Below are 22,285 nucleotides of genomic sequence, written 5' to 3'. Positions count from 1 at the left end.
TGAAGCAAGGAACTTAAAAAAAAATCAAGGCTTATTACCATTACGCTAGTGACACAAATTAAGAGTGAGGAAAAACTGCCAATTCTTTCTCTAATACTTAAAATAGCTAATGATTGGCCTTTTAGGGAGAAACACTCATTTTTAGTTGCTTTTGTGTTTGTAACTTGAAAGTATACTCTTCCAGACACATTACATTTATACAACCCAACTTTCTATGAATGAAAAGGTCACCTCCTATTTTAGGAGAAGTTTCATGAGCTCAGTTCTCCCCCTGAATCTACAGTGAGAACAGTTCCGGCACAAAGATGCACAGCTCCCTGTTCGCCTTTGCCTGTGTGCCATTGCAGTTCCAAAGTCACGCTCAGTTATTGCCCATTATAAGCGGCTGTGAGTCTTACAGCTCTTTCTGTTGTGGAGTAAGGAAGATGAGGCCCTGAGCCGCAAGCCCCCTTGGTCCCCACAACATTGCTCCCTTCTCTGTCCCAGGCCCCCATCGCTCTCTCCACTCTCCCTGCTTCCCTCCAGGACTGAAATGTTAAATGCCACAGATTCTAATACCCACATTTAATAGATCTGTGCACAGACTTCTTTAACTTAAGAATCACATCCAGCTGCCTCCTTGACATCGATACAATTGCACCTCCAACTTACAAAAAAAAATCCAAAACAGAAATCAGGTTTCCCCCAAAATCTGATGTTCCATCGACCTTCCCTATCTCCCATTTAATCCAGCCAGAATCCTGGGAGTCATCCTTGATGGTCTTCCTGCCATACCTCCATTTACTCCATGATCAGTTCCCAGCATTTCACTTCCAAAATAGATCCGAAGCTGACCCTCCTCACTGTCTTCATTGCTGCTACCCTGCTGCAGGCCAGCAGCAGCGAGACTACTGCTCCCCGCCCCTAAATCACTCTCCCGCTTCCTCCCACCCTCCCCCAAGCCTCTTCCTGCAGAGCAACCCAAGTGACATTAGCACATAACCAAATCATGGCACTGACCTACTTTTTAAAACCCTTCCTTGTCTTCCCTCTGCATGCAGAATAAACCTTCTGCTCCTTACCTTCCAGGCCTCCCAGGCTGGGGCCCCAGAGTCCCTTGCACCGTGTGTTGTGTCTGCCCCACACTTGCTACTCCCCAGCCACGCAGCTCTCCCGGTCCTAGGGTTGTAGGACTGTGGCACAGGTTTTCCCTCCGGGCTGCTCTTTCTCTAGATCTTCACCTTACCTGCATCTCCCCTAGAGCACCCTCTTTAGGGCTTCCCCTGATCCCTGCCCCAGTGAAGTAGGTTCTGCAATCCACTCCCACCCCTGTTAGTCTCACTCAGGACATCCCACCTATTTCACCTTAGCACCTTAGCATTTCATATTTTTTAATTATTTGCTCATCAGTTTATTGTTTGCCTCTCCAATTAGATATTAGCACTACGAGGGCAGAGATACCTGCTTCCCAGTTACATTTTCCATCTACCATCTACCATCTACCACAGCCTTCAGCATAGAAAATTCCTTTTGCATGAGTAAGGGATGGATGGACTGGTGGTGGCTATTCTCACAGGCTTGGTGGTCCAGCTAGACCACCCATCTGCGTCAGACACACTCTACCTGGGCTCTTACGGTTAAGAAAGTGGTTTTTGAATTTTAAAAAAAGCAGTTCTACAAAGGCAATCTTTATGACATGTAAATTGATTTAATATATTCAAACACATTTACTGTTTATAAACTAATCAATGTATGGGAGCAATGAGCCCACTTGAATGACCTTAAAATCTACAATCAGGGTTTCTCGATGCTTCTGGCCCCAGCATTCAATCTCTGTTTATAATTTGATATGGGCAGAGAGTATCTTAGAATCGTATGTTTTTTTAAGTAACTCACTTTGCAATCTTAAGATGATACTTTTACCTTTGGCAAAGAGAAGCTTTATAATGTGAAGTTTATAACAAGGCTTTCACTGATACAAGGAGATCTTGTTGGGGTAGGTAGCCAGCCAGGTACAGGGATGGAGGGTGGGGACTTAACCGGCTGCTGTTTACCTTCAGCTGGCTGCTTACATTCTACACATTCCATGTAAGCTGTCTGAGCGATGTGGGGAATGAGAATGTAGATAACAGACCCTCCAGACCAGCCGGCTCCAACATGGAGGAGAATTTGACCCAAACTTCACCCAAAATACATCATACGCTCTCTAACACACTAAATCACACTTCTCCAAGCCGTGACCATTCTGGTGAGAATTAAATATAACCCAAAAGCCCCTCCCAGAGCGACGGTGGAGCAAGCAAAAGGGGCAAGCTCGGAAAGATCTGCCCCGATGAGACTTCATTGAACAGATCATGGCACCTTCGTACAGTGGAACAGCACACAGCCTGCCTTAGTCTGGGTGTCCCAGAAGCAAAGTGTAGGCCAACGTCAATGCAAGTGGTTTGTCGGCAGTCAGAGGAGGTGGGGTAAGGAGGCAGGGATGTGCCCCCGAGAAGGGTGTGCGATCAAGCCAGTTACCAGGAGTAACTGGAGCTTGACCCAGAGAGGGCTTCTAGGGAGTAGAGGTGGAATTCAGGTGTGTCACCCCCCGGGGGAGGGAGCTAGGGATTCACCTCCTTGGTGGAGGGCCATTCAGTGGTGGTGGGTGGGAGTGCCTGCTGCCCTGTGGGCTTCGGGCTTTGAAAAAGCCCTCAAATAGATGCGGATACTGGCCTCTGGAGACCCCCCAGAGCACAAGCGCTGAAGTAGTAGGCTTGAGGCCCATGCATAGGACCTGGACATTAAAGAGAGCAAAGAGGTCTCTCTGAGCTGGCACAGTGCATCCTCGTGATGTTCATGAGGAAGAAATCGTGACTGGATGCCCCAGCTCTGCAGTCAGCCCCCTGTGTTTGAAGCCCAGGCTCACACTTACCAGCTGTGTGACCTTGGGCATGTTTCTTAACCTCTCTGCTCCTCAGCTTCCTTATCTGTCAATGGCGAGTGCACATAAAAAGAATAGTGTATTTAAAACATTTAGCATAGTGCCTAGCACAATATGGTTAGCTGTGGTTGTTATACATTATTATTTTCATAAATAGTTCATGTTAAATGGTAAAAAAAAAACCAAGCTATATGCTACCCACTTTCTCTTAATATATGTTTATAAAGGAGTGTTTCTGGAAGGATATGTAAGAAAGAGCATGTTGTCATGTCTCAGGAGTGAACATGGAAGCCTAGGTCACATTATGCTCTGTTTTGTGACCATTTTCCCATCAGCAAATGTGACTTTTATAACAAAGTGAATCATCATTTCTCTTTTACCATTAAGTCTTTGACTCAACAAAAATTACTAACAACATGCATCATCTGCCTAAATTTCACAAATCAAAATCATGCTCTGTACTTTCCCTTCTCTTCATCCTTTTTTGTCATCATGACTACTATTTATTTAGTAGTCATAAAAATACTAAAAGCTCAGAATTTTCAAGGAAGCTGAAGTGTATAAATATGCATTACAGAAAAGACAATAAAATATAAAATAAAATTATGTGGGCACAAAACATTTGGAGGCATTTTGAGGGCCTATCAATTTACTCCAGATATTGCACAAATTGTAAACAACGACCTAAAAGTAAGAGTAAATAATGACTTCAGCGGGCTTTTTTTCCTTACTTAATATTACCAAGTAAGCTCACATTTTTCCTAACTATAAGGCTGTGGAAATAGAATTTAATTTGGGAATTATCTTGTCTTACATACAATTTATACAAAAAAAATCGTAGGTTATCTTTTGTGAATTCTGTACTTTACAAAAAATATATTATTTAGAAACAACAAAATGCACATTTGAACACGAAAGGGTAACTGAGAAAGAGACAGCCAATTAAGTGGCTAGAAATTTCTAATGTATTTCATTTTAGACACGCAACGTCAGTGAGCTAATGGAACTCTGGAGATAAAAAAATAAAGGAGTGGAAATGTTTAACACAGAGATAAGAATGCTAAAATTCCATTCGGTATGGAAATGGGTCCTGATTTGAGAAAATGCCATCTAAAACATTTTGAAAATGAAATAAAACAAGGAATGGTTATTTGCACTATTTACTTCATTTTCCTCCCCTTCCTCATCCCCAGCCCCTAATCTGTCAAACTGACTTCCTTGCGGTTTCTGAACAAGTCATCTCTCCGGCTGTCAGGGAAAGACTGCCCAGCTCCGGCGCTCCCCACCAGCCCTTCAGAAGCAGGTGTCTCTCCAAGTGGCTCCTGTACACACTTCTCACCTGCTACAGTGATCACCGCCTCACTCCCGGACTCCACCCACACCCCCACGAGCCCCTGGAGGGCAGAGCCCAGGTGCCCAAAGTCAGGGAGGTAAGAAAGACGGAGACAATAAATAATAAACAATACAGTCAGACCCTCACCCATCCCCACCGCCAGGGAAGGCATGTGTAAATAAGGAAAGGAGGCTGCTTTCTCTTGGCTCTGAACTGCCGTTTCCAGAACACTGGTTGACAGTGGTTAGTCCAACCTGCGATGATTCCATATGCAGGTGAGCAGAGCACAACCCACACCTGAGCAGTGGCCCCAAACCCAGCAATGTTGGCGTCTTTTGGTTGTTGGCGTATAACACAGGCGCAGCTCTGCCTTCATTTCAACCTTATTAAAGGGCGAACACAAGCCCTCCTTTGCGGGTGGAAGAGCCAACATTAAAACACGACATGTCTACTTTTTTATGGCCACTGGGGAAGACTTTGTGGTGCGTTTTATATTTAGCGCCGTTTTTTCATATTAATAGGTGTTTTATCATAGGATAAATTTTTTTAAGAAACACGCTAGGGCATATATAACAGCAATAAACCTGCAGAACGCTTTCCAAAATTTCCCAAATACCAGTCTTTGAAAAAGTCATTGTTAGTTCACCCAATCTGAGTAAATAATTTATCTACAGTAATATAGAGAATAATACAATGTTCAATAACATTATTGCACATAAAAGAAGGGATGATTAAAAAGAAACTATGTTTACAAGTGAGCATTTGAGCTTATCAATATAGGGCTATCGTATAATTAACTTCAGGGTGAACAGGCATAAATAACAAGCCTGTAAAAGACATTTCTGTAACTAGAGAATCATTAATTAATCTAGGAATTTTGCACCTTTAAAAAAAATTAAGGAATTTAATTCCTAATCATGCGCCTTTCATTCTAGCCCCCGACACGACACCATACAGTCCAGTCCTCTTGTGGAATCTCTGCTCCCATAAAGCAGAAAGTCATCCTTGACCTATTTTTTCATTGCCACAGGAAGAGGCGGAGGCTCAGAGACACAAGCAAATGACCTGAGGCTACTCGGCGCTCACCTGGGGAAGCAAAGGTTCGAACCCAGTTCCTCTACATAAAAGTTGCTGCTTCCCGTTTTACCCGAGTCCTTATCAATCTCACCCTCCTATAGAACCCCATGTCCACCCAAAAACAATTAACGCCTAAACAGACACATCCCCTATTTTTCATTATTGCTTTCACACATGCCTCTTTAAAATCTGCTTGGGGTGATGACTTCTAGTCAGCTTTTGAGATAAGGAATTGTTTTTATTACCATCCAAGTACCTTGGCCACTGCCTTGCACGTATAAATTGTAAACAAATACGCATGGAATGCTGAATCAATTAAGACTTTTGTAATTAAAATCAACAATGCAGCAGTCCGCCAACACCCCTCCAGCTTTTTTAATGCTTGATTGTACTTCACTGATTAACCACTAGGTGACGCTACAACATCATTCAAATCCTTGAACAGGCCTGTGTGCTGAGTAAATCCTGTAACTTCTGCCTCCAGGGTCCTCCCTTATTATAGAGGGAAAAACTGTTGGAAATCAGAAAGGGTTATAAAAATAAATAACAAGGTGTTACTCAAAAAGTAGACAGTCCAAGGACACTGGCCGAGTATTTTCTTGGGCTTCAAGTTCACAGTCCTTTGCTAAGGAGGGCATAAGCCGGTCGCTTTGGTCGGGACTCATGCTGACTCAGGATTTTCAGCTGTGTTCTCAACAGGCAGCAGCTGCAGCGGAGGGAACCCGCCCTGAGAACCGGTAGACGGAGCTGCGCTGCTGGACAAGAAGGTCCCGCCTTGACCCAGGTCACTGAAGAACCAGGCTTTCCCATTTTCAAAACCGGCCTACTGTCAGACAAACGCCGCGCACCTACCTGGGGACTGAACCAGCCGGGGGTCGAGCCCCTGGCGGGCTGCCTGAGGAGGACACTCAGCCGACTCCGCCTCCCTCCTGCCTCCCGGCCCGGCCCTCTCCAGCTTCTCTCCCACCTGGGTCTTCTGTGCCGATTCCCTTTCAAGGTCGGGGGTCCCCTCTGCAGCTCCACAGAGCTGTGCTGGCCTCTGCTCATGCCTCATCTTCTCTTGGGGAGCCTTGTCCATTTGCACGGGGTCAGTCACACCCAACACTGAAGAGTCCTACCACTTCTCCCCCTAGTGAACCCCACTAGGGCATATCTCCCGTATATCCCACTGACTGCAAGCTCTTAAGATCCAAACAGGACTTGTGGACTCATGATCTTCCCCAGACGTGCCTCTCTGCTGGGCCGCACACCACTGCTCAGCTGCTCATCCCTCACCCGGGGGTCCCGTGCACCTCTAACCACCTACCTCCACGGTCCTATGCGGAGTTGCCACCCCGTTCTATCGGTTCTGCCTCCCAAGTGTTCCCTACACCCCTCCACTGCCCCACACACACACTGCCCCCTGCTAAGGCGCCATGACCTCCCACCCGGGAAACTACGGCAGCCTCCTAACAGGGCTTCCCTAATACTGCCCTCCCCTTGGTACTCTCAAACAGCAGCCAGAAGGATCCTCTTAGAACATAAAGTTAAGGCTCTTAAGAGGAGGTGCTTTCCTGGGTTATCCAGGTGGATGCTAAATGCCATTACATGTGTCCTTTACAAAGGGACCCTGAGGAACATTTGACAACAAACACCCCGAGGAGAAGGTGGCGTGAGATGGAGGCAGATGGCAGAGATGTGGCCACAAGCCAAGGAAAGGCAGCAGCTACCAGCAGCTGGAAGAGGCAGGGAACTGGTTCTCTCCTTTGCCTCTGCAGGGGGTGTGGTGGACTTCTGGCTTCTAGAACTTGGAGAAAATTAATTCCTGTTGTTTTAAGCCACCGAATATATGGTGCTTTGTTACAGCAGCTCCGGGCACCAACACAGCATGCTTCCTGCACTCTGCCGCTGGGTGACCTCGGATTCTACCAGGTACCCCCTGAAGTGTCGTCCACACTCCCTCCACCCTGCACCCCACCCCACACACAGGCTCCTGTGCAAAACCGAGTTAGGGCACCAAATCATCCATCAGGGAGAGAGCAAGGATCTCCATCTGTCCTTTTCCCCGATGCACACCGAGCGCCTAGAATAATGCCTGGGCATTACTCAGGCACCCAGAAATAATGGCTGGAAGGTGCATTGCTGTCTCTCCAGGGGACTCTAAGCAACGGAGACTTTTTGTTCTCTATCAGCGAGGCCGCATGGCCTCATCTGATGCCTGGCACATGGAGAATACTCATTCCTCTTTGCTGAGTGAATGAATACTTATTTGCTGAAGGGACTGCAGACTGTATGCCAGAAGAGTGAAGACATTAGCACTTCAGAGATATAACTGTTTCCCTGTGGATTTATTGGTGACTTATTGAAAATGGTATTTGAAAGAAGAAATATACTTTTCTTTCCTAAAACCTTTGTAAATTTTACCTATTTCAGTTAGATGGCACCCTTACTCCAGAGAGGCGTGCTTAGTGTCACAAATATGGTTCCCATTTTCCTATATGGAATACATCCTCCTTCGGGATGCACCTGTATTTCTAGCTCTTATTTTTCACCAACAAAGCTGCCTCCACATTGATAATGACCTTGATCCGCTCAAGGTCAGCATAGTCCCACATCTGCTGAGCTCTGCGTCCTTCTGGCTTCAGTTCACACTGGGTCGCAGAGCTCAGCAGTCGGTGTTGCTATGGAATTGAACTGCACGTGAGGAGGCCACAGGCTCTGCTGTAAATCACTGGCAATTTAATGAGGTGACTGACCAGTGCAGAAACGCCAAAAGCTATCTTCAGACCCAAATGCAGCTCGGAGTCCCAGGTAAGGTTTTATACCCATGGCCTGTTTAGAAAATACTGTGTTCTACACATAGCAGCAAATGTAAGTTTGTTTTCTTGCCTTCTTTCTCAAGCACAAACGCTAGATTTAAAAAGAGAGATTTGTCAGCACACGGAAAGCATCTTAGTTTGAGTTATTCTTGTATCCAGATATCAGCTCCTATTGACACTTCCACCACTATGATTATTAATAGGACACAAAGTTTAAAATGATAGGTGTGCATCCTCCCTCTGCCTCTAAGCCTCCCACACCTTGTTCAGAAACACTTTCTCAAACGCCTACCTAAGAAACACGACACCTGAAGACTGATTCTTTTAACATCTGCAAGTTTTTCTTTCTTCAAAAATCCTGGCAGGGGGAACACTTCAACAAGCTAAGCCAAAGTTGTAAACTGGCCGCTGGTGGGCTGAATCTACCAGGAAATGTTTGTCATTTGTTGTTTTAAAATTCTGAAACCTGATGCCTTACATGAAAAATACACTGTCCAACCCCCCACTGTCCCCAAGGCCAAGGTCTCATCCCCTCTCTCAGGTCACCTGCTGCCCCCGATTGCACCTGAGGCTGTTACATCAGGCAGGGCTCACCTGTCAGAGAATTCTCCAACAGAGACAGGAGCTAGGGAGTCAATTCTTGGCCGAGAAATACAACGCAAGAAAAAGAAAGCAGAACCAAAAAACGAAGGGGCTGGTGACAGACCAAATTCACCAACTCCTCAGTAATAAGTGGAATGTTCCTCCACAAACATATAATGTAACTGATTTATATGAACTTTGGGACATAAAAATAATTGCTCTGAACCATTGATCAGTCTACAGTTACTGAGTATACCAAAACTCAGCTGTGTGAGAGAGCTCTAGAACTTTGTGTGCTAATAATTTAATGATGTAAAAAACGCTAAGTAAAATGTCCCAAGTAAATTCCACTTTATCATGGAATGTAAGACTCTTAGGAGTGGTAAGGGACAAGGGAATGAGATTGCAAGAAAAATACTTGTACATTTTCTAGTGATTTAAGGTTCCTAAAGGAAAGACTGATTTGCTATGTGTGATTTTTACATAGTTTTCAAAGCAATAATAATAATCACAAGACAGCTCTTGAGTTTTAAAGTCATTTGACTTCCTTGTATAAAAACACCAAATTATAAAGTTCTGTTAATTAACAGCTGCCAAATTCTCTTGCATGAAAAACAATATGGATATATTTTATTCTAGAAAAAAATGATAGAAGTTATCTTTATTAGCATGCTAGTTACTAAGGCAGAACTTCTAAGAAATCCCATCCTAATCTATAAAGACACATAATTCCCTGTAGGGAGACAGCCATCAAAAACATGAAGAGTTGTCCCTTGAAACTGATAAAGAATAACTTAAAATTCTGCCTGATGTCATTCATTCACATCCTTAAAGAGGAACTATAATGAGGTTTGGGGAAATGTTAGGGCATAGTCACAAAATAGCGTGGGAACCAATGAAATAGCAGTCATACGTGAAAAGCCATGCCCCGTATCACAGAACCAAAGGCGTGAGGGCTGGGACGGACAGGACCAACCTTCTAGGACAAACCCTTTTTTCTGAACCCACAGGGGTAAGCTCGAATCTCCTACCCTCAGACCAGAGCTCTTTCCAGGATGCTACTGAATCCCTAGGAGGTCCAAGCTCAGCAGCCATCATGTGTTTCTGCTGCTCAAAGTACTTATTTCCAGCCCTGCCTGCCTGTAATTCACAAGGGAATTTGAATAGGTGAGATTACTCATGTACTGACAGGTTTAAAATGCTGTGTGGGGTGGGGGGAGACTGGGAGGAGAGACTCCCTGCTAATTCTGTCCCCCGCTTCTCTTGGGTATGGCAGGTGTCCCCACATGCATGCTGCATGCTGACCTGGCCACCAGCTCAGACTCCCAAACCCTGTCCAGGCTGGAGTATTGACTTATGTGTGTTAACATCACATCGACTATGATCATCTTAAAGTACAGGAAATTGACCAGTTCTCAAGAAACAAAACTAGGCAGCTTGTATTTCTAGAGCATCCACTGTGAGCCAGGAGCCAGCATAAACATTTTACATGTGTCTGAACGACCACCTTTAAGAAGCATGTGCTCCCAATCTAATCAAGAGGGTCAGGCACATCGCACTCAGACCCAAACAGTGCTACAGGCCAAAGCATGAAAAGCACAGGGAAATGGAAGCCGGTCCCCACTGGGGAGCATCAGCACTGGCCAGGAGGGGCAGGGGGCACTGTGATGGTGGCATCTCCGCTGAGCTCCTTAGGGAGGGCAGGAAAGACGAGGCAGAGAGGCAGAGGGAAGGCATTCCAGGAAAGGGGAGGGAGTGGGAATACTCTGATCATGCTCAGGGAGGGTGAGCCGCTTAAGCCCTGCAGGTGGGCGGAGTCAAGGAGTAGTGACAGTGATTACTGAGGGGCAAACAAGCGTAGGCTGGCCGTGGGCCTCCAGGGTGCAGGATGAGGCTGGAATGCATCCTATCAGCGCTGAAGGAGCTCGCCTTGGTTCCCCGCCTGAGATCCACCCCAGCTCCACTGCAAAGTCTAGTTTCAGTTTCCAGTCAAAACCTCACCTCAGTCATTCCACTGATCAGGCCCACGCAGCTGTCCCCAACCACCCAGCAATTGCTCCAGACACAGCAGTTTTGAGTTGGTTAGGAGGCAAACTACTCATTCGGGCATTAACCCTACAAAAGAAATAACTTCCTTCTTAGGGATGCCTGGCTATGGGGCTAATGGGCTGTGCCTCCTCAGACAGATCCTCAACCCTCTGGAATTCGATACGTTCCTATGTTTACAGTCCACCCTGAGCAGCCACTGAGTTCGAGAGATGGTGTGCGAGCCGGCTGCTGCTGAGGACCAGGGAGGGCCTGCCTTCCAAATCCCAGCTGTGCACCTGCCACACTCCCAGATTCCCAGCTGGAAAACATTTCCAGAGACTTGCTGCCCCTTCCACGGGACCCACTGTTGAGCGGTGTTCTTGCACAGCTGTCCCCGACCACCCAGAGACAGGGACCCACACAGCACAGTGCAGCCGTCCCTGTGCGGCCCCGGGACCTACAGCTCTGAAGACTGTGCTGTGGGTGCAACGGGGTGCCCTGTCCTCTGCAATTGCTCACAGTTGTTGAACAGCCCCAGGAGACAGAGAAAGGATGGATGATGTGAACACAAGGAGACCAAGGCTCGAGTGGATACAGGGGCCACCCAAGTTCACAAAGTTACGGCTACAGCATCGTGTTTGAACCTTCGTGTCATCACCTCCTCGTGGTCAACGGGTAAATGCTGGGATGGAAGCCGGATACTGGGTGTGGTTCCTGTCTCTTCCAAATCCTAGCAAATTATTGAAACTCTTGGAAATTCAGGCTCCTTGTACAGACAGCTGGGAACAATGGCACGTTGGCCTCACAGAGCTGTTGCAGGGTTAGAGACCGAGAAGCCTCAGCACTCTTGGCATGGGGGATGGTCAGTGTTTGGTGTGGGACCATCCTGAGCATTGCGGGGTGCTGAGCGGCCATCCTGGCCTGTGACCCAGTGGACACCAGCAGCCCACTCCTCACCCAGTTGTGTCAACCAAGAACTGTCTCGACATACGGCCCAATGCCCTCTCTGGCTCACTCCCCCCGGAGGACCACACCAAGCTGCCTTTATCGAAGCTGTTCCTTTTTGTTCTGTTGAGACGCTGTTCCCTTCCTGCCACAAAGCTGTCGATCCTTTTCTTGGTTCGCAAGCTCAAAGGGTCTTAAAAATTTTGAGGCACTCATGTCTTCTCCTTTTCATTTATACAATCTTGGTATGTTTATGTAAGTAACCTCACACAAAAGCCAGATGTTTTATTTTTTCCCTGAATAATGCGTACATACATACACCTAGGAAAGGCTAAAGCACTGTTTAGATAGCTAGTTTTTAGTGTCCTTGCTTTTTAAGAATTTTATTGGGATGTAATTGACATATAGCACTCTAGTAATTTCAGGTGTACAGCACAGTGGCTTGACCTATGCATATTTGTAAAATCACCATCACCCTAAGTCTGGTTAACACTCATCACCACACATAGTTGCCCTTTTTTTTTTCTTGTGATAGGAACTTACAAGATCTACCCTCCTAGCATCTTTCAATCACAGAGCACAGCATTACTAACTGTAGTCACCATGCTGTACATTTCTCCACAGGATTTATTTATTTTATAATTGGAAGCTTGGGCTTTTGTTTATAAATTGTATGATGAAAGTGGCTTGAGAAAGCTCAAGATAAATTCTGATCACCAAAATTAATGAAATATTGAAGAAACAAAGCAGTTAAGCAAAAGGAAATTTGCCATAACTTAAGCTCAATAAGGTAGCTGTTTACAGGAAAAGAACTTGACAAAGAAAGTCCTTAGGTAATACACACCTACGATGTGAAGAAAAAGTAGAGCTGCGGGGGAAATATATGGTCCCTTCTCCCAGGAAGGTGACTCTTCCGGCCCTTATAAACTGCTCTTCCCTGAACTATTCTTTCTGAGCATCATTCACAGTCACTGGGACTGATCTGGACACATTTAAACAGAATTATTGTTCTGACTCAAAAATTGTCCGAAGTTTCTAAAACATACTCCTTTCTTATAAAATTGTGGCAGTATTTTAAATCAAAAGAATTTTTGATCTAATATTCCAGAAAGGAGTCAGTGGGCTGCCAACTGCTGCTGTTAGAATATAAGGGAGAGGGGCACAAATGTCCAAGAGGCCCCATCTACAGCAACCAAGAGATGCACCGCAGGAGAGAGAATCTAGGTCGTCATCAAGAGCACCGTGCTGGGTGGACTTGAGCAAGACATGAAACCACTCTGAGCTTTGGTCTTCGGCACTGCAAAGTTGGTACAAGAAGACGAGGAGGGTTTTTGTGAAGTGTCAGTGGGCTAAAGCATTTCTGAGCACACAGAACAGAGACTGGCACATAAGAAGCATTCAATAAATGCAGAAATTGCTCTGGTTAAAGAACACTTTCCACAAGATTTCAGTAGGGGTTGTCCAAAAAAAAGAGACTCACAGTCAAATGTCTGGAAACACTATTTTAAACAAAGTCAACAGGCTTAAAAAAAAAAACTTAGGCAGTGCTTCTCAGAGTCTTTAAAATGCTGATACCCTGTGTGAACCACTTGACACCAGGACGCTTTGGCATAAGGCAATTCATAAGACTAGCATGTATAAAACAATGAGTGAATTTTTATCTTCCCAGTCTTCTAAGCCTGATACATAGTCTCATATAACTGGGACTGCTTATCAGAATGCACAGAACTTTGAGTGTAAAAGGTGTTCAACACTGCTGACTACCAGAACACACTAAGAATCCGGGACTTAATGTTGAGTATTCACAATGGCACAAAAAACATTATGGTGTCTGTGCTGCATTTTTCACAACTTTTATTGTGGCAAGAATACTTAATATGAGATCTACCCCCTCTCAACAAATTTTTAAGTGAACTATATGCTTATACATTGTACAGGTAGAATGTTACGGCAGATCTCTAGAGCTTATTCATCTTGAATAACTGAAACTTTATGTCCTTTGATGAGGAGATTAGATTTCCCCCTCCAACTATCCATGTTGATTTTTACTTCACTTACCTGAGACCCTTTTTCAGGAAAGCACTGGCAGACTGAGCAATCTCTTCCTCCACAAGGACCAGTCAACTTCTTTCCGCTCTGGAAAGTGAAGCATCTGATTTAGTATACCGGAATTCATCATCACCAGCTGATTCATGACATATACACCATAGCAAGCACTCTTGATTTGCCTAACTCACGACAATCCCACAGCATACGTTTACCTTCGAATCTGTGAAAGGAAAAGACTGATACTGATATATAAAAAGGCAGAAAACCTTACACTGTGGCTTGATAATAAAGAGGGTGGGTGATCATGTGAGTGAGAATAAAAGTTTATGTGAGCTAGGATAAGCATTTTTTTTAAAAAGCCCCCTTCTGAAGCTACTTTGCTTTTAGCCAGAATCTTCTACAATTTCTCTCTCCTGGCAAGACTTCATTTACTAAGTTGTGAACAATCTTACAAGTGTAAACTACATAGCTGGGAAAATGGTAAGTGCACAGTGGTGTCTACACTGTAAGTCTGGCTGTTTTTCAGAACCCTCCTGGTTTACCTCCATCCTCACTGAGTCTGTCCTGGGTCAATGCTCTAGTCGCACCCTTGGGCTTTCCATTAAAATTGTTCTTCTTACAATTTGCTTATATGCCAATACACAAATGTGTCTTTGAACCGGAAATTTCCTGATCTTGAATAATTTGGGCCCTTTCCCCAATTTCAACCAAATTTTCTTCAACACTCTCTTAAGAGAGTAATTCCATGCTCACGTACTTTCTTGACTTCAAGGCTTCCTCCAAACACACACCCAGGTGCCCTTTGGAAAGAATCCACCCCTTGTTCTCCAAACCCTCATTATCTATTTCCAGAGCCATCAGTCACTTCAGCACAAAAGTATAATCCCGGAGTAGCTGCTTCCATAAGGAGGTGCCTTAATAACAGCCACCACCGCGCCCCTGCAAATGGAAACAGCCAAGCTTTCATTCACAGCCTGGGGCCGCAGGCTGGAAGCCGAGGCAGAAGCAGGCCCCGGAGGTGAGAGTGGGGAGAGGAATGCCAGAAGGGCATCAGGGGCAGACTGTCTCGTTCACGATCGGCCTGGTGCGGTTCTCACCACAGCATTCATGTATTAACTGCACATTTCCATAATGGCTCTTTGTAAACTCAAAGCCATAGGCTTAAACCTTTAGACCAAAGTACAATGGGGAAATATAAAATGGTTGAACTAATGTTTATAGGTTTGATGGAGGATGCATATACATACGTATATACTTATGTACATGAGTATGTGTGTGACTACACATGAACATATATGTATATATGAATATGCACACATGTGTGTATGAATATGTATGTGTATATGAATATGTGAATATGAACATGTACTTTTCTTTTTTTTTTTTACACAATTCAGACCTCTTCTTTTCTGGAATACTATGCTGAGACACAATCCAAAAGAAAATATCTTTAGATTAAGCATTAATTTGAAAAGACATCATTATAAGTAAAGCTTGTATTAGTCATTCAAAGTATATAAGAACTTGAAACTTGTCAAGAACTAAGTTAAAAAATGTATCTGAAGTTTCAGAAATACATGCCTCTAGAGTTTTGAGTAACATTGTTATCTATGAATGCAGAAACATTAAGTTCAAAACCCTGATAAGGTTAAAAACATTCAAAGCTCAGGGCCAGGTTGGGGCAGCAGGAAGCCCTTAAAGTAAGTAGTCTGAACACTTAGGTTCAATTAAGGTCGGGATTCATTACTATGCATTCAGAGAAATCAAAACTAGAGAAAAAAGGTCAGTTGATTAGATGGCTTGATAATAAAGGCAAGTTTGTTATTTTAGTGTGTGTGTGTTCGTGTGTGTGTGTGTGTGTGTGTGTGTGCCTAATTATGCTAAGCATCACTGAAATGTTTGTAACAAAATTACATTTCAGGGAATAATCAGTTGAAAATACATCAGCAGATTCTAATAAAGAAACAGGAATAGTCACATAAGCTTTGTCTGGTACTAATAAAAGAAAAAGCAAGAGATGATTTCAGTCTCCACAAAGTTCTTCCACATTAAACATATCCCAATAAACATCGTTTTAAAAGAGCAAGTCGTTTATAGAGGAAGAAGCTGCACCTCAAAAACAGATGATATAAACCCATTTTAAAAAGATAAAGAAAATGTCACAGACAAGTCAATATTCAAAGTGTAAACCATAATGCTGGGAATACACTGACATTCTCAAAAACCACTGTTATTTTTCTTCAAAGAAAAATATACACATATACACAGACATACACTTTTCTGGTGCTTTTGGTCTTGTTTTATTTTTACCCAAATGGTATATTTCTTTGTACCTTGCTGTTTTCACCTAATTCAATGTCTTCAAAATAATTCTGAATTAATACATATGGTTAGCCATCTGCTGAAGTGCTATAACTTATCAGCCCTTATTGAGGGACATTTAGTGATCTCTCTTCTACCCTGAAGCGCATCTTCCTGTGCATTTTTCTTTATGCACAAGTCAGTATAAATATGTATGAAGGGCCCAAAAAGGGAAATTCCTGCATTAACAGGCATATGCATTTAAAATCCTAATGGGTAATGCCAAATTGCCTTCCATAGATATTGCATCAATTTGTATCTCTACCTTTAAATCCCAGCTACAGTAAACCCACTTGCTGTGAGACCTCTAAGACTCTGCATATACCACAAGCTCGTAGGAAGGTCTATGCTAGGACAATCAGGACAATCTTTGGTTCAGGAATTATATTCACTCATATGGAACATAAGTGAAATATAAGACTCTGCAGACTTTTATAATAGAAAATGAAGGAAATAATACAAAGTAAATTTTGAAAAATCAGGTAAGAGAAATAGAAAAAAAATCCACACACAGGTACTTCAGAATGTTTCCACTCCTTATTTCAGGTGATGTGCTCAAATGTGTGTGAACTAAGTTGGACAAGTCTCATCATTTTTACTTTGCTCAGGAGACAACCAAGTCTTGTACAGGAAAAGGGATGAGTCACTGGCAGGGCGAGAACGAAGGGCTTCTTGATGCTTTCTCTCTCTGGTAGGAAAAGGAGAATGGAAGACAACTTTCTATTTTGATTTGCTTTGAAAACACTTATGATAACATGAATCACAGAAACTGGACTGGGTGCATCCACACTGGAGAGGATGAGCAGGTGAATATGCTAGAGTGATTCAAACCAGTCCAGCTGTCTCACGACCAGCCTTAGTTACAGGCAGCCCATAGTGTGATTTCCCAGAAATGTCCCAAGTTGGGTTTAATAACTTATATTCTTTAGCAAGCAAGCAGGAGATCTTACTACAAAATGTTCTAGGCTTATCTTTCTCTGGAGTTAAAATGCTCACATTTAATCTTATATTTCTTGATTTAATCTCGAAATGACCCAGCTTCTTCCTGTCCCCTCTGAAAAAAATTTTAAGAAACAGTTATTTTGTAAAATAAAGAAATCTCCAGTACTTAGGTGATATGGTAAGCAGTCTTGACTGTAAAATATAAATGAAACTTTTGAGTTCACCTAGGCCAATGCTTCATTTTACAGATGAAAACTGAGCCCCAGAAGTGACCTGTTTACAAGTCTAACAAAAAAAATGCATGTAATCAGAGCTAATTAATGTACTTACCACATATGCATGGTGTGCAGAAAAGAGAATAAGCATAAGTGACCTACAAAACAAAACAAAAAATACAGATTAAAGCTTTCATTATTATGCAAAATAAACTAAAAAGAAAAAGAACAAAGGAATTAATTCCAGACAGCTTTTCTGTAGTTCCAATAGGCTGCTGTCACCAGCTGATTGTCATCACTGACAAGATAAATGGTGCCCTCTCTCTGTCTTCATGATCTCTCCTCTTTTTAATCAGTCAATAAGTATTCACACCCCTCTATGGGGTCCCCATTGTGCTGGGTACCCTGGGGACACTGAAGGTGAGTCCTGGATGGATAAACGAGGGAAGTGAGAGGACTCTTGGAATGAAAACTGGAGGAGAGAGCAAAGGAGGCAGCTCTGTTCGGGTGCAAAGATCCAGGATTCCAAAGACCATGGTATTCTGGATGCCATTAAGTGGAAGTGACTGGAAGGAGGGAGTGGGCAAGAAAACTACTGGTTTGGGAAGTGGTTTGGAAGGAAACACATGAAATAGGGAAGACTTAGGTAGGTCAGGATCTTACAAGTGAGGCAGAAATCCAAGTGGGGTAACATGATTATTATAAACAGATTTTAACAGAGAAAAGATGCAACCAAAAAAGACTACCACTATGGACTTAATATCTGTGTCCCCCCAAAGACTGATATGCTGAAATCCTAACCCCAGCATGACTGTTTTAGGAGGTGGAGCCTTTGGGAGCTTATTAAGTCAAGAGGGTGGAGCCCTTGTGGAAGGGATTAGTGCCCTTATAAAGGGACCCCACAGAGGTCCTTCATTCTCTTCCACCATTCAGGGATACATCAAGCAGCGGGCAGTCTGCACCCCAGAAGAGGGTCCTCACCAGACCGACCACACTGATACCCTGATCTTGGGCTTACAGACTCCAGAACTGTGAGAACGGAATTCCTGTTGTTGATAAGCACCCATTCTGCGGGGTCTGTCCCAGCAGCCTGGTCTCAGACAACCACTCACATGCCTGTACCTCGGGCTTATGTTAGTCAAGGGTCTTCCATACCCATAACCTCCTTTGCTCCTTAAAACAGCTTTGAGGGAGCTGGGGCTTCAGGCCACATCATCCCCATGGATGGGACGAGAACCCAGGCTCTTGTTTCTCTGCCAGTCTTGTCCTTTGTTCTACGTAGAGTTTTCTCCTTTCAAAACCTCACACCCTACGTGAGCCTTCTTTCTCCACCCTCTGCTCCTTCCTCTGGTGCTGAAATGCTGACGAACACTGTGGAAACCTACAGCCATGCATGCCCTCACACGATGACCCAACTAGGAGATGGGTGACTGGGGTGGGTGTAGCCACACTGACTGGATGACCCAACTAGGAGATGGGTGACTGGGGTGGGTGTAGCCACACTGGAGCCTCCCTTCTCCAGATCCTATTGAAATCCATGGCGATTCTAATCTAGGCCAAGCTGGCATTTCAGTGATGCAACTAAGTAAATTAAAAGACTACAAAAGCGAAAAAGGTGTTTGTTAAACACTAAGGAAAAACTGTTTCACTTCAAGGTAAAGGATTTACAACTACTATTTGTTACTTGGGTCCTTATCAATCGGACATTGTTAAACAAGGACATAAAAATAAGAATAAGCTATCTTAGGGCAGTTTGGGCCTCCTTAGTCTCATTAAAACTTCAGTCAAGGCCATTTTCTCCCCATTTTACACATAGGCAAACTGAATCAGAAACATTGGATAATGTCCTCAAAATGCTGCTGGCAGAGCTGCACAGAATGGCCGGCTCACATCAGCTCTGTTCCTTAACGCTACCCTCTGCCTGCTCCTCCTGCTGCTGTAAATATTTAAAAATAAGACAATTCTTTTTTTTCCTTTAAAGAACCATTCAAAATTAAGATTACTTTGCTCCTGGTCTCCTTGCACGGCCCATGGAGTCTCTGCTGCCACATCTCTCTGACCTCGGCTGCCATTACTGTGTCTCCTTCTCAGACTGTCACCCTCCTGCCTCCCTCTCTTACTTCTAAGGACCCTTGTGATTATTCAGGGCCCACCCAGATAGTCCAGGATGATCTTGCCAAAGTCAGCTGATTAGCAACCTCCATTCCCCCTTGCCACGTAACAGAACATATTCACAGGTTTAGGATGTGGACATTTTTAGGGGTGCTTGGCCTGTCTACCATACTTGTGAAGGGTGCTGTCCTAACTCTCCTTGTCATAGGGACCCCACTGCTCTGGACATACAGGAAGCTTTTTGTTCTCTGAACCTAGTGAGTAGGACAGCGAGAATCTGCAGCCTCTAGATGAGCATCTTCCCACTGGGTGATGATGTGGGTGCAAATTGGGGAGAAAAGAGAGGATTGGGCTTTAGTAATAAAATAATCACAAAATAGCAGGCATAATCTATGAAGGCTGTAACCACGTGACTTTTGGACACATAAAGCATTCAGACATTTCATACCATAGAACCAACATTTAGGAGGAATTATTAAGTAAAATCAAGCGATCGGCCTGAGGACACTCACCACGGACCTGTGGCCAACGGCTTCAGGCACCGGAAAGAGCGCCTCATTAGCGCCATGCACACCACTACTTCACAGTCAAGTCTTGATACTTAAAAAAAATTCTGTCAGTTTTCTCTTCTCTTCCAGGAGACTCTTGCTTGTCTACGTCTGGGGTTTTAAAGTCTGTGTATGTTAAACATAAATACATCTCTTAAAACACAGTATGCAGTATAGCATTGAAAATAACTACTTTCATTATTCATAATTAGTAATGGAAATGTTTTCTAAAGGGAGACTTCAACAGTATTTTGACATAATCTTTCCTTAGTGATGGTTAAACTGAATGAATATTATTTTTCTTTTTGGAAATAAAAGTAATCTCTAATTCTTTATATGTTACAAATATATTTTTGAGAAATAGAACGATACATGTTTATAATACTTGTATAAAATTATTGCTTCATTTGCAAAGTGGCAAAATGATTTTAATTTATTTTAATCTTTTCCCTTGAAAACTCTAAGAAAAAATTCAAACAAGTGTTTTTTAGGTTTGAAACTAGGAAAGGAAACTTCTAATATAGAACTATACATTTTGCACACATAAGCAAATACATATAAAAATACTTTTATGTAAAATGGTATAATTGCTATGGAAAACATTTGGACAAAAATTAAACAGAGAGTTACCAGCAATTTCACTCTTAGGTATATACCCAAGAAAACTGACAATATATATTCACTCATAAACTGGTACATGAGTATTCATAGCAGCATTATTCATAACAGCCAAAATGTGGAAACAACCTTAATGTCCATCAACATGGATAAGGAAAATGTGCTACAGTCATACAACAGATTCAGCCATGAAAAGGAATGAAGTATTAATACATGCTGCATCATAGACAAACCTTGAAGACATCATGTTAAGTGAAAGAAGTCACAAACTGTATAATTCCATGTATATGAAATATCCAAATTAGGTAAATCCAGAGATAGAAAATAGATTAGTAATTATTTGGACAGAGAGAAGGAAACTAGGAATGCTGAATATTGCAAGCTATATTTATGGGAGACTACTTTTCCCAAAAAGTGCTAGAACAACATTCCATAATATAAGTTCAAAATCAGGTAGAAACAGAATTTTCTCCTATCCCTACATGCGTCATTCAGGATACATTTTTAGTTTCATTCTTGAGGCAAGTCTTGATAAAACAAATTACTGTTTTGGAAGGAATACACAAATGGGTTTCAATCATTCGAAATGTATTAAATATTTTGAACAAACAGGGAAGAAAGTCAAACATAAAGAAAATCAGAGTTATTTGGATTTAACCAAAAAATAAGATACATGATGCAATTCATCTCCATACATATTGTGACAAAGGGTGCACAAAAGAATTTCATTAAAACAGAGTATTGCTGTATCAACTTTCAGAGGAAGAATGCCTGATCATGGTCCTAACACCACGGAGTTTCAATACATTTTAATTGAATAGCTGGCTGGCTGGCTGGCTGGCTGGAGGGATGGATGGATGGATGGATGGATGGACAGGTGGGCCAATATGCAGAAACCTAGAAACCTAACTAGTCTCCCATAGTCAGTGGACTTCACAGTATGAAAAGACATTGACCAGCAGTGTAAGGACACACCTATACGGGGAGTAGTCAATGCACCCTCTTCACCATGGGCTTAGGAAACCTTATGACAAAAGGATTTTGTCCTTTTTTATTGAAAGATTTATCTCCAGTGCCATAACAGTGCCTGGAATATTTTAAGTGCTTAATATATATTTGTTGGATGAATTAATAGAAGATGCTGTGGGACCTGTAGCATGTGTATCAAATATATTGAACAGGAGATGTAAGATAAGGCTAACTTTGAATGCGCATGAGGGTGGGGCGGGCAGAGGAAGGATGAGGGAGCTGGAGAGAGGGATCCTAACAGCCTGGGGGTACCGAGGAGACACTGACATGCACTGATGACGGGTAGGACCCTGTGCTGGGAGGGATGACTGCATCAACTCATCTCAGCATGATTCAGTAAGGAACATATCATTTGCATTGTAAAGGAAAAACAAACTGGATCAGTTTGTGCAAAGTCATGTGCACAAAGTCACGGCGATAAGAGATAATAAATAGCAGGATACAGGTTTTTCACTCCCATCTGTATCCCTTCTCCCAAGTGATGCCCCAGCACAGCAGCCTCTGCTCTCAGACTCCCATAAGAATTTGAAAAACCTATGCGCAGTCTCTCCTCTTTTTTTTTTTAAGTTAACATCAAACACTTTCATAGCCTCTGTGCATAATCGCAGAGTATGATTTGGAGCATTGTAAATAGGGACCTAGATAATATAACTTTAGATGTAGAGGGGCGAAGAACCAAAACGTCACAATGATCTGATTTTCACTGCCATCGGTTTAAAATATACGCACACGAGTTCTTTAACAAG

At 43.2% G+C, this 22,285-nt stretch overlaps 1 protein-coding gene across 1 annotated transcript in view; it reads right to left on the bottom strand.

Moving 5' to 3' along the window:
- Positions 1 to 22,285, bottom strand: part of COL4A4 (collagen type IV alpha 4 chain) — a 110,712-nt gene that overhangs the window by 76,080 nt on the left and 12,347 nt on the right. Inside the window, exons 2-4 of the mRNA XM_057503490.1 lie at positions 19,857 to 20,018; positions 17,348 to 17,390; positions 13,724 to 13,801 (exon numbers count right to left, since the gene is read on the bottom strand). Of these exons, the coding sequence (XP_057359473.1) occupies positions 13,724 to 13,801; positions 17,348 to 17,390; positions 19,857 to 19,912 (177 nt within the window). The 5' untranslated portion in view covers positions 19,913 to 20,018. The remainder of the gene's footprint in view (positions 1 to 13,723; positions 13,802 to 17,347; positions 17,391 to 19,856; positions 20,019 to 22,285) is intronic.

This window comes from Manis pentadactyla, chromosome 6, assembly GCF_030020395.1.
Source record: "Manis pentadactyla isolate mManPen7 chromosome 6, mManPen7.hap1, whole genome shotgun sequence".
NCBI lineage: Eukaryota > Metazoa > Chordata > Mammalia > Pholidota > Manidae > Manis > Manis pentadactyla.
The sequence above is the reverse complement of the archived record's forward strand: the minus strand, read 5'-3'. Positions and strand labels throughout refer to the sequence as shown.